Source organism: Lontra canadensis, unplaced genomic scaffold (assembly GCF_010015895.1).
Source record: "Lontra canadensis isolate GAN:19392208 unplaced genomic scaffold, GSC_riverotter_1.0 scaffold2, whole genome shotgun sequence".
NCBI lineage: Eukaryota > Metazoa > Chordata > Mammalia > Carnivora > Mustelidae > Lontra > Lontra canadensis.
This window is the reverse complement of record NW_022630996.1, coordinates 19,574,573-19,588,391: the sequence shown is the minus strand read 5'-3', so window position 1 is coordinate 19,588,391 and position 13,819 is coordinate 19,574,573. Positions and strand designations below refer to the sequence as shown.

The following is a 13,819-nucleotide window of genomic DNA, read 5'->3' as shown; positions in this document are numbered from 1 at the left end:
AGAGACCTGATTGCTCAGGCAAACATCAAAATGGTTCTTTCTCCTCTCCTCTGACAGAAGTCTGAGGGAATTTTTCTCCAGTACTTACTAGGAAGGTCCTACAGGTGAAATGCATAGAAGTGTGGAGGCTCCCCAGTGACGAAGTTCTGCTGGAGTTTTTTTGTTTTTTTTTTTTTTTAATATAAAACTATTTATTGACCACTGTTTACCAGTATTTACAATAAAGTAAACAATATGCAGTTGGATAACATTCTGACTACAAAGTTACTGTTTTTCCTGGTTTGTGCTGAACCAGTAACTCAAATACTGAAAAGACTGAGCCTCCATGTCAGGAATGAACTGGGGTAAAGAAAAAACATGCAGGTGAAGAATTTGGATGGTAGAAGCCTGTCCACCCATTTACTCCAGCAGGTGCTAAACTGCCAACATCTCTAACCATCTGATTATAATTAGTTTCCATGAAGGAAGCTGTAGACAGTCCACGAATCATGACCTTTTAGTCAATACAGCACAGAGAATTTCAACTTCTTAAAAAGGAATGGTTCACTAGAGGGAACCTTTAAATGTCCATTTAACTAAAGTATTGCTTACCTAAGTAAAATACACAAGGACTTGTCTAGTTTTGTCATTTGGGTGGGGAGGTTGGTGGTGGTAAAATTTTCCTTTCAGGGATCTTGCAAATAAACTCGCGTTTATATGGCTGTAGAGAAGGATATGGATTCTGATATGGCTGCTTTTAAATTGTCCAATTTAAATTGTTTACATTATATTTAAATTGTCCAATTAATTACAAAATTTGAAAGGTTAAGGCCTCAGGAAAAACTTCAGTTTAAGTGATTTATTTCTTAAAATGCTGAAAAGGGTAGCATCCCGGAAACATGGGCTTAACCATGGTTATAAAATGCTGTTTTTGTTTTGGTGAATGTTAAAAACAAAAACCACTTATGTATGTATTTTAAGTATACACACAAAAAACCCCCTAAATAAACAAAAAACCCAGAATGGTCCTTAGGCATATAGGAGTTAAACACAAATTCTGACTGAGTAAAGACTATGAAGATTTCCCCCAACATTTAGAAAAGGTTCTCTAATGCAGGGGGATAATATATCATGGTCTCAAATATTCTTTTCTGATAAAGGAAGCAACTACAGAAAGCTTTTATTTGTTTAAAGTAACCAGTGCTATAGATGCAAAAACCCCAACAACTCCCCCAACACTACTTCAAAACAAACATATCAAACTTGATTTTCATTAGAATGTTATTTCTTCACACTAATCAAAAAACACAGACCCAGATTTTATGTATATATATAAATATATATAAAAAGCAATGCAAACAATTATTGAGCTTCATCTTCTGGACAAGAATGCCAAGTTAGTCTCTCTTCATAAAAAGCAATTACAATTTGAGGACACTTCATGTTTGCCTCTTTTGCCAGCACCAAGTCTGCCTCATCTGAATCTTTCCATTTCATGAGAAACATTAATTCTCCACTGCTGTCTGTGGCACCAATTATTGGTTCAGGATCAAGACCTCTGGCAAAGCCTCTTGGTTTATCAGCAGCATCTCTCTTCTTCTTTGATTTGCTATCATCAGATTCACTGTCAGATAAAGATTTTCTTTTTGTACCATCTTTTTCTTTACCAGCTTTTTGAGAGTTAAGAAACGCTTCAATTAACTCTGGACAATCTAGATTTTCTTCAGGTTCCCAAGTATTGTCAGCATCTGTAAGATCCTTCCACTTCAGGAAATACTCCACCTTCCCATTCACTACACGTCGGTCCAGTACTTTTTCCACCACAAATTCTTCAGGCTCTGCCTCTTCTACTTTTTTACTCTTTCCATTCTGTTTCTTTCCCATTTTTTGCAATGTAGTTTTATTGGAGGCCATTTTTTATTGCAGAGTTGAAGAGCTATTATTCACCGCCTCCGAGCTGCTCCGGGTCCCGGGTCTGCGGCGTCTCCGGCCCTGCGCGCCTCAAGCTCCAGCCACATCCCTCTGCTGGAGTTTTTAACTTTCAGTCTTGTCCACACTACACAGTGCCTTTAGCAAGTCATCAATTACAGTTTTCTACCCCAGTAGTAATTCCTACAAAGGTGCCTGCTTGAGGTTTTCTACTCCAGCAAGTCCGATTCTCTACCTGATGGTCTCTCCAGTTTGGAGGATAGCAGTTTTCCTTATGACCTCATTTTTCTGATGGATCTAAGAAGAATTATTGATTTTTTTCAGTTTTTGCTGCTATTGTTGTTGTTTAGCTTTTTACTTGTTAAGATGGAGTAGTGACTCCTACACTCTGAACATGTTGGATCTAAAATAGAAGTTCCCAAATATACTTTTTAATCAAACATAGTAATTCTTGATCTATTGTTGCCTTGATGCCCAAAGTTAATTATTATTAATTTCATACAGGATCTACACAAGATTTAAACACATGCTGATTCAAAATTTGTTTGATGTTCATAGACTGATTTATATAAACTTTCATTTTATGTGTATTATACTCTGGCCAAAATACTACATGTATGCTAATTTTTCTTTTAAGGAGCACAAATGCCAGATGTCCATTTTTATTAGTGAGGCTGCTGATGTATGTGCACATCAAAATACTTCTTAGTTTTTAATCTACATTTCCAGAGAACAATTCATATTCTGCCACCTTTTCTCTTAGAAAGAGGCAGACTTGGCCAACTGATATATTATATTGCTCTTCAACTGGAGCCAGTTTTCTGTCTTAAGTACATTTCTGCAACATATCATTTATGATAAAAAATATTCGAGAGCTATCATTTTGTTATAGAAAGTATTTGTCAATTGCTTCCAGACTTTATTATTGATTCATGCAAAATTCACGGAGTAAAAAAAAATTTTTTTTTCAATTACAGTTTTCCAATAAACAGACACTATAAATAAGGGCCAGGAATGAAATTCCATTTCCTTGCATAAATGCTACAATGCAGTATGTAAATAGATAACTTTTAAAAATGATCAAATCTAGAAACTTAAAATAGAACTTGGAGGATATTTACCCAACCTCTCATACAAATTAAGAATCTTTTCAATGATACCCCTGGCAAATAATCATATTATACTTCCTACTAAGACACTAATTACCTTTTTTGTATACACAGGGATCTTATTCCACAATATTTAAATGTGTTATTAAAGTCTGTTATGGTTGAACATTGGATATGGGTAGTAGGTGATGGAAGGGTGAGATAAGCAGAACTTAAACTACAACTCCTGTCTGCAGACTCCTTGCCAGGTCTTCTTACCATGAATTCAGAATGACACACAGACTGGCTAGAGACGGCAGAATCCTGGCTCAGGGAACGTTAACAGGGACATATTTTTGGCGTTAGTTCATACTTCTCTCACGAAAAAGAAATGTGTTTCTTCTAAAAATAGATAAACTAAAATGTATATCAAAACTCAGAGGTAAGCCTGCCTAGAAAATGGCCTCAATAAAGGCAGCATGACACTACAAAGAAAATCATTCTCAGTATGTCATTTTGGTACTACTTCATTTTCTCAAGATGTCTCTAAACAAAGCTCTACAACACTTCCATTTTATTTCCTAAGGAACAAGATCCTACACATTTTATATTCATTATCCCACCTATTAATTTGACTCAGTTAAATCAGCATTAGTTACATAATACATTTTTAAATCCTAGCCTGATTATTCTTACTTTGTTCATGTCTCCTAGCCTATCTCTTCATTTGTATTCATATGCATGCAAAATTTTTACTCATCCAATATTTATAAAGGGTCTATTTTGTGTAGGTAGGGTAATGGAAGTACAATGTAATAAACCTAAATTTGATATCAGCATATGCAAAATATTTTTGAAGATTAAATCTATTATCCAAAATAATATAATTCACTCCAAAGTTAAAAACATGCTACACTGGTCACTGTTTTGTTATATTCGTTAATGTATTCTACAAATATTTACTGTGTACCCAACGTATTTCAGACTCTGTTTTAAGTTTTGTTGATACAGTTCTGAACAAAAGAGTTAAAACTCAACCTTACATTCTTGTTTTGGGGAGAGACTGACAACAAACAAATTAAATTAAAGAAATATGTAGTGTGAAAGATGCTAATGACTGAAATAGGGACACGAAGCAGGGAGATGAGCCAGAGGACATGTGGAGGTGCAAATTTAAAAGAGATCCAGGGAAGGTGTCACCAAAAATGTGATATTTAAGTAAAGACCTGAAGGAGGTAAGAAAATGAGCTTTATGGGTATCTATCTAGGAAGAGAACATTCCAGACAAAGGGAGAAACGAGTGTGAGGCTTTGGGGGGCGGGGGCGGGAATACACCTGGAGACTTCAAGGAAAATCCAGGAGGCCAGTGTGGCTGGAGGAGAGTTACAGATATTATAGGAGGGTGCCTGGGTGGCTCAGTTGGTTAAGTGACTGCCTTTGGCTCAGGTCATGATCCTGGAGTCCCAGGATCGAGTCCCACATCAGGCTCCCAGCTCCATGGGGAGTCTGCTTCTCCCTCTGACCTTCTCCTCTCTCATGGTCTCTCTTTCTCTCTCTCTTTCAAATAAATAAATAAAATCTTTAAAAAAAAAAAGATATTATAGGAGAGCATCCAGGGTAGTCATATCCTAGAGACTTTGAGGTCAAAATAAGAGGCTGTTAGAGAGTTCTGAATGGAGGGGTGAAATGGTTTTACATTTTTACAAGTTCACCAGAGGCATTGTGCAAAATAAGAGAGCAAGGAAAAAAGAAAGACTATGTGGAAGGTTTTCGTACAGTGATCTAGCTGAAGGATGATGGCAGCTTGGTCAGATCAAGAGCACTGAATGTGTCTTAAAAAGATAGTTTCTACAGTATGTACTGTTGAAGTGAATGTGAAATATGAGAGTTAAAGTTTGATTTCAAGATTTCTTGGCGTCATCAGCTGGAAGGATGGAGTGTCCATTAACTGAGATGAAGAAGAAAGACTATAGGAGGGGCAAGTTTAGACATTAAGTTTGAGATTTAGATTAGGCAATGGGTAATATTAAGTTTGGCATTCAAAGGAGTTTCAGACAAGATGTATATACTGAGGCATTGCTGGTTTACTGGAGGGAATTCAGGCAATGAGACTAGATGTAATGTAAAAGGAAAACAGAGAGAGAGAGAAGTTCAAAGATGGAGTGTTGATCACGCCACTATTTAGTGGTTGGGGAAATGCGGAGGAGCTAGCAAAAGGAACTGAGGAGAGAAACTCCTGTAAGCCAAAAAAAGTTACTCAAGAAGGGAAGGATCAATTGTGTCAAAGCTGCAGACATGTCAACCATGTTGCAGACTGAGAGATGGCATTAGACTTAACTACACAGAGATCACTGGTGCCCTTCACAAAAGCACCTTTAGTGGAGTGTCAGAGATAAAAGCTAGTGGGAATGTTTGAGAAAGTATAAAAGGAGAGAAATCAGAGACTGTGAATAGAAAAACTTCTCAAAGAGACTCGATGCAAAGAAAACAAAAAAGAAATGAGAAACAAAAGAGAAAAGGAAAAAACTACTACGTTTGTTTGTTTTAAATGGGTGAAATAAGATGGATTTTCCTCGATTTGTGGGCATTTGAGAATTCATTTAAAGAAAAGGCAATTTATTTAAGAATCTATGTGCCAAAGAGAAACACAATATTATCTTTGAAAACCTATATTTGGGCTGGGGAGCATTAATATTCGGGGGTAATGATGGGTGTAATTGCAAGAGCAGTAGTTTATTGTCCACAAACACAAAATGACCTTCTTTCAAACACACTAAGCTTCTTCTTTCTATGTTTACAACATTTTAGAAACAAAATGTAAATCCTTAAAGGAATCTTAAGAGACAAAAAGACTGAGACTTTAGAAGCAATGTTTTAAGTACATGAGAAAGTCCAAGGATATTAAAATTCCCTCATTTATGTGTATTTTTATGTAACTTCTGAAAATGAAAACATTTGTTTAGCTGAGATTTGGCTTGCATTTTTTCTAAAGTTTGCACAAAACTTAAGAGGATAATCTATTTTTGCTATATATTTTAATGAAGTAAAATCACCTCTGGGGGAAAAAAATCTGAACAATCTCATGGTATTATTATGGAAATGAAACAAAACTTCTGATAACAAGCAAAGGAGAGAAAACTGATAACTAAGTAATACCATCTAAAGCTGTTACTAAAGCCTAGTGCCAAAAAACATTAGATAAAAAGAATTCTTCTGTGTGTTACTGGAAGTTCAAAGACACTGACACTATCAGGGAATGTCAGACAACTTAATAGTATAGATTAAAGAAGAAATCTTTTTAAAATGTTGACTTATACTGTTGAGAGTGTTAAAATAATTTGATATAACAACATATGCTTCGGTTAGAATTTTTTCATCCTCTTTTTTCAGACATGCACATGTGCACACACATGCGCGTGCACCCATCCCCCCCACACACACACCAAAGTCTCCCTAAAGTAATAATTCTGGCTATGAATGTAGACTGAACAAGAAAGGGAAGAAAGCACATTTATCCCAACACAGAAGAGGGAATTTTTTATTGTGAAAAAAAGATTAAGACAAAAAAAAAAAAAAGAAAGAAATTACCCAGGCTGCACTAAAAATAGCATGAATTTTGCTGAGGAAAAAAAGTCACTCATAGCTCTACATTAGCAATGACAATCTCTCTCTTGTGTTTATCTTCTCTGAAATAAAATATAGTCTATATGTTCTCAACATGTGGAGAATGATACTCCATCAACAGAAAATAATAGGAAAATGGAAGCAGCATAATTATGCATGGAAGAAGATGGCAGCATCCTAATCATGGTGTATCTTGCACTACCAGATTTTCCACACTACTTTTTCAGCACATAAAAGCCAGGGTAGTGGAGTACAAATGCAAAATTCAGCAGTGTAGGAAAGTTCAGTTCCTTTAGAATTGGCATGCTGCAGAATAAGCCTGGTTTATGAAGAGCAAGTCTCTATCACTGACATTTTTGTCAACTTATTTTACAAGTTACAGAAAATTTCCAGGTACAAGTGGTCATTTTGAATACCTATACATATGACTTTCATGCTTTATTATTATTTTTAAATTTTTTAAAAAGATTTTATTTATTTGACAGAGAGAGAGAGAGAGAGAGAGAGCAGGGGAGCACAGCAAGGGGAGTGGCAGAGGGAGAAGCAGTCTCCCGCTAAGCAGGGAGCCTGATGTGGGGCTCTATCCTAGGACCCTGGGATTATGACCTGAGCTGAAGGCAGTTGCTTAACCAACTGAGCCACCCAGGTGCCCCTGACTTTGACACTTCAAATGTCAAACTTTATGATAAAAAAAATCAATAATTCTGACCAAAAGGAGAACCATCTCTGGATAATTTTAGAAGAAAAACACAATTTCTTCAGAATGTAAGTTCTTTGTATTGTTTAGTCAGCTTAACAAGGTGTGGGTGGAAGTAGGATTTAAGTCAATGTCTTGAATTAACAAAATAATACTGTTCTATCTTTACACAAAATACATGTTAATATTATGGCAGTAAACTGAAAATTAAAAGTTAAATTAGTATGTATTTCTGTTAATAAAAGTAACAGATATTGTAGAATGCATGAAAACTACGGACAACAAAATACAAATCACCTATAAATAACACTCATGAGTAATATCTAACGTTTGATATATGTACTTGAAGACACTTTCTATTCATATTATATCAACTAAATTAAGATCATATGATAATATGTACTATTGTTTTGTATCCCATTATTTTAATATGCTTTGCAATGAACATTTGCCCTTATTTAATATTATTTGGAAGAAATCATATACATAAACAATATTTAACAACTCCTTTATTGTTGTATATTAAGATGTTTCCTTTTTTGGTATCCTAAATGGGGCTGAGATTAATACACATATACTGAACTTTTACTTTGAGTAAAGTGACTTTGTAATTATATTCACTAAATTTTTGTATATCTAAATATAGCTCACCAGTAATGGAATAAACAGTTAAATATTTAATTAGATTTATTATCCCTAACACAACTCCAAAAATTTTATGAGTACTAGAGACTTCAACTGAAAAAGTAAGAAAATTAAAGCAGAAAAAACGAGAATTGAGAGAGGAAATAGAACCTGAGAAAGATATACACCTGAAATACATGGCCTAAGATCTCATATAGTTAGTAGAAATAAGTCACAATGTTGTTTGGAGTTTCTAAATAGCCAAACCAGAAAGGGAAATATACCGTAATTCCCAATACCTGTAAGTACCAACTCTTAGGATTGAAATAATAATGTTATTCTCAGGGGTAGCTCACTTTTTCTAGATGCTATGACTTGGGCAGACTTTCTTCTTCGGATTTTCATAAAGGCAAGTCAGGTTGATAAAGTGGATTTCATCTCCAATGACATCCCTTCAACTTATTTTGACAGAGCTATTCATTATACTATCTCTCCATGTAGACCAAGGGCATAATGGCAAAATCAAAGAACGTTAAAATACACATTAATGAGTCTTCATTTGTCAGCTTAATTTCTATTTGAAAAATTCTATAAAACAGTGACCACTTGGCTGAATAAAACTAACATGTGTTATATTTTAATTTAATTTTTACTTTAATCACATTTAGCTTTAAAAAGCCAGAGAATGAAAATATTTTGAACCACTTTTTAATGGTGGGGGAAAATATTTTGACAGTTGGCATAAAAGCTGCCGTTATAACAAGGATTTAGAGTATATCATCTTGTTTCCAAAGAAGTGATTTTGTTTTTAAATTACATATTTCACCTAATTCCAAATAGAATGAGTTGGCTTACAGTCAAAAGCAAAAGTGCATACATAGAACAACTGACACTGAAATAAAGTAGTAAGAGTCATGAAATCATGCTATACAGATTGGAAGGAGATGTTTATACAAAAAAACTGGGCTGAGGAGACCTACTGCATTAAACTCCTTGGCAATAAATGTGGCATAAATCTAATGAAAAAATAATGGGAAGTACTTCAGAGCACAAGGAAAAATAGACACATTATTACCACAGAATTTAAACTCACAAATACTACCTATTTTAATTTAATGCAATTTTATTTTATTTTATTTTATTTTTTAACTTGAATGATGGAGAGTAGTATGGTAAAGTAAAATAGAGCAAAGGAAAAAAGAGTAAAGTGAAAATAGCTCTTGGGAAACAACATAGACTCCAGGTAACCTTCATAAACTGAAAAATGATCTAAAATTCCAAGGTGTGTATACCTCCCCCCAGCCCCAAAACTCCCATCAACACGTCTGTGAAAGTAGGACTCCTAGTCTCTACCAGCTAAAGGAAACATTTGTATAGGAGTCACAAAATTCTCCAAAGAGCCCTTTCCCCTCAACAAAGGCTGCATGAAGCTCTCTGGCTGGTGCCTCCTAAACAAGCAATGGAAAAGTAAACAGAACAAAATACCCAAAGCCCCCAAATGCAGCTTGGCTAGAAACACAGACCTGTCAGAGTCAGAGATGGAAAGGAGAGTGAAGAAATCATTCATAATATTTTAGGAGAAATGAACTGTTTAGATCCAGTGAGATTCAAAGAAATGGTCTCACAGGCAACCAAAAACACTAAACCACATTTCCCAAAAAGAGATATAACATATACAAGACAGAACAATTTTGAAAAAGATGTTAGCTCTAAAACAGAGAAAATGTTCCTACTAGTGTTTTACAGCATAGGAGAAATAAGTAAAAATGAGTATTTAATACATAAAAACACTCAAGCAGGGGCTCGTGGATGGTTTAGTCAGTTGGGCATCTGCCTTCAGCTCCGGTCTTGATCCCAGGATTCTGGGATCAAGCCCCACATGGGGTTCTCAGCTCAGCAGGGGTCTGCCTCTCCCTCTCCCTCAACCTGCTGCTCTGCCTACTTGTGCTCTCTCTCTGTGAAATAAATCTTTTAAAAAAACACTTAAATACAAGATAATAAAACAAGAGAATGCGATCAAAACAAGAAATGAGAGTCAATGAAATGATATGAGGGTCAAAATTATACTATTACAGAGGTAAAAAAAAGAAAGTACAGAATAGGTATACTTTAAAACTGAGATAATAACATAGAAGAATGACTTGAGATAATTGATTGCAGAAAAAAAGCCTAAGCAATCAAAGAAATTTGAAAGAAAATCAGATATCAAGGCAAGGCAAAAATGAACTAACATGAAGATAACGGGGCTCATAAGAGAGAATCCAACCAAATGATCAGAAAAAGAATTTGAATATATAATGTCAACAAAAATCCCTGAGATAAAGGGATGTCTACATTAACAGCTTAACAAAACCCACCTGTATCTCAGAAAAGATGGTTTACAATGATGATTAAGAGCTGGTATAATTTGATGACCTGAGATTCACAACTAAAGATGGAGAAGAAAGCAAAATTCTAAAGTACAGTAGTATGGAGGTATATAACGGGCAGATAAAGATTAACTGCCCCCAAATCATCCTAGGTATAAGACCCGGACTAGGATTCTGTAAGCCTGGAATGCTAGTGAGACTTTCCCAAAGGCTGTGGGATATTTAGACAATGGTGACCCAACAGATAGTTTTCAAGATCAGAGTGGAAAGCCATGGGGGAATACTGTGGGTAGACCCTTTCAAGTTCCTTTACATCTTCCTTCTTCTTGAAAAGTTGGGCAGCTATAAACAACATTCCAGAGGAATTCTATCATGCCCAAGTAACTGGAGCTAGACTTAATGTTCTTGTGATAAACAAACAGAAAACTGAAAAGATTATATAAAACAGTAGTTTTCAGACATTGGACAAGAGGTAGTAGTACCAGACTATGATACCAGGTAAAAAGAGTAATGAAGGAGTCCTACAATCCTGGTTTTCCACCTCAAGGCAACTTCCTGACTACAGTGCAGGAAGGCGTTCCAAGAATAAGTACAATCACAAAATAAGCACCATCTTCTGCTTCACCTATAAGAAATGATCTCTAGGAAATCTGGCAGCTCTGAGCTTCAATTTCCTGACAAATATAATACCCTGGTCTAGAATTGTTGCAAAAATTAAATTGTATATAGAAATAGACAGATGTATATAGATATACAACCAAGTCATGATAAGTACCAAATAAATCTTCAGTATTATTACTCTTAATTAGATATCTCACAGTGTTTTTACTTATGTTGAAGTTACTAAATTGAACTGAAGAAAATTTAGAATTTCCTGAAACAGAGTACTTACCATGAGACTATAAAATTGGGAGAAACCTGTTTGTATCCACATGATGGCAAATCATTAAGTAGAACTTTTAGCAATTAGACTTTTTATGGGATAGGAGAAAATGGAAATATTAAAAAGTGTTTGCAGTTGTGTTACAGAATTTATGAGCTGAATAATGAGGGTGTTTGCTTGCAAATGGAGCCTAACAAAAAAAAAAAAAATCATACTACATCTTGAAAATAAACTGCATGCTTTGGAACAAAACCCAGCAGCTGTGAGTCACTACTTGTAACTGAAAACACCAGCATTGAGGCACTTGTGGAAGATCTGTAAGCGAAGACTCCTTAGAGACACCATTCCTCTTAATTAGCCCAAGGAAGTGAAAGAAGGTCTTTTATATATTACTCTCAGGTGTTTGATAATGCTTCATAGACTGAAGAACCTAATCACATGAAAACTTTTATCTTCTAGGTGAGATCATTATCCTTCACAAATGGGTTGCTCGAGAGCAATAATTCAACATTTAATTGTGTTTTCTTTATTTCTCCTAAGAGATAAATCTAGAAAAATATGAATTGCATTGTTGTTAAAGTTTCAGCAGACCTTAGTATCAGAATAATGTTCCCAAACGGCATCTTTCCTATTATTAGTCAACAATATGAGCTTTGAGTATTTGAGTGCAATGTTTATGGGACATGGTGCCATAAGGTAGGACAGCTTTAACTCTGTACTCCCCTGTGAGGTTTTAACACCTTTGAAGTAGTTCTACTCTCTGGAAGCAGTAGAGCAGGCATATACACGTATTCTGTGATGGTGAAGATGGCCCTAAAACAATCATAGTTGCAAATTGCAAAATGGCTCAAATTCTTCCTGAGTCCAAGCCCTTTCCTAAGTCCATGCCCTTTGCCAAATAGCCTTGCAGGGTCTTTCTGCTTTGACTCTGGGGTCAGGCAAGGGTTTTGCTCAGACAAACAGGCTTGAATATCAGTTGCCAAACTGGGTTTGTTCTCTTGTTCCATGACATCCATGAGAAGGACATGCTAAGGCTAGTTTGCTGGAAGATGAGACAGATGTAAAAGAGATGAAGTATCCCAGTCAAGACCATTCAAGATCACCCCAAATCCAGTCCACCCCAAACATGTGGGAGAGCCTAGGCACTAGTCAAGACCAGAAAATCCTCCCAGCTAACCTATGGATTTGTGACCTAATAAATGCTTTTTTTCCTTAAGCCACTGACTTATGCAGAGGTGTGACATCCAAAATTTAGAGTGGTTAGCTTTCATCAAACCCAATGTCTGGCAACTGAATTAAACAGGAAATGCAAATCAGTTTCTTGGGGTCTTTTCCATCTTTGGAAACTGTGGTCCTGCATGCCAGCCTTGTTTGCTTAAGGTGCTGGTTGTAACTCAAATATTCTGCAATTAATGATTTGGCAGAACAAACACATACTTCCTTTCCTATCTATCTCCAGCTTGATCTAAAAATGTTTCTATTGGTCTAAGGAAATCTTTTCAAATGGGGTTAAAAAATAAGTTGGATTATATTTGAAGAGAGCCGGGTAAACTAAAGCTGAGCGATGTCAACAAATAATCATCCAAAAACATAGAGTAAATCGGATGTCAAAACAATTATGTGGGTTTTGGCATTAACTGAAAGACTTTTGTATCTAAAAAAGAAGACTTTCTCATTTATAATGTGAAATTAACTTCATTTCCAAAAATTCTGGGTAAATAATAAATACCCAGAAGCAAGCCATAGAAATTTTGTGAATTTAAAAAATAATATCTCAAAATTAAATGCTGTAGTTGAAGCATGTTGAGTGTGCACTGGCCCACAATTTACATAACTTGAATACTTGATCTTATAGTACTTAGAGTTTATTTTTTAAATATTTTGGGGTATTTAACTTTCAAAGATAAGTATGGATGGTATGTTCAGCATTAAAGTTAGAATATGTCTTTAGCAAGTAAAAAACACAAAAATGTTTCTTAGAATTTGCATTCATGTCCTACATATAAATGTTAATCTCATTCACTTTGATAGGCAATTACATTTCTCTGGTTATTAGAAGTCTTATTAGGGGCACTTGGGTGGCTCAGTGGGTTAAGCCTCTGCCTTCGGCTCAGGTCATGATCTTAGGGTCCTGGGATCAAGCCCCACATCGGGCTCTCTGCTCAGCAGGGAGCCTGCTTCCCCCACTTCTCTCTCTCTGCCTGCCTCTCTGCCTACTTGTGATATCTATCAAATAAATAAATAAAATCTTTAAAAAAAAAAAGAAGTCTTATTAATTTTCATTTCCTTGTAACTGCTTCTTTCATCTCTAATATGGAAGTACTAGAATTTTATCATTTTAATTTATAAATCACAAGACAATACAGTTTACGCATGTCCAGAGTCACTGAAGATTCATACAAGAGAAAAAATGTTTTTCTCTGGAGGTCAGATCGCAAGTTAATTAATAAAATTACATACTGAAACCCGTAATCTTAGATCACAGCTCTTCAAGCTTACTTATCTATTAATAATCATACTTTCTTGCCTTTTATCTCTTTTTATTGGTTAAAAAAAAAAACTCCTAATACCTCCTTTTCTCTGCCATCATGGTATGTGTAGTTGACTACTCCTCACCAACTCTTCT

At 35.4% G+C, this 13,819-nt stretch overlaps 1 protein-coding gene across 1 annotated transcript; it reads right to left on the bottom strand.

Annotated features, from left to right (window-relative positions):
- Positions 1–1,298: 1,298 nt before the first annotated feature.
- LOC116875018 (chromobox protein homolog 3-like) lies at positions 1,299–1,995 on the bottom strand. The gene has a single exon (XM_032870113.1). The coding sequence runs from the start codon at positions 1,891–1,893 to the stop codon at positions 1,342–1,344; it is 552 nt and encodes a 183-aa protein (XP_032726004.1). The 5' UTR covers positions 1,894–1,995; the 3' UTR covers positions 1,299–1,341.
- Between the last annotated feature and the right edge of the window lie 11,824 nt (positions 1,996–13,819).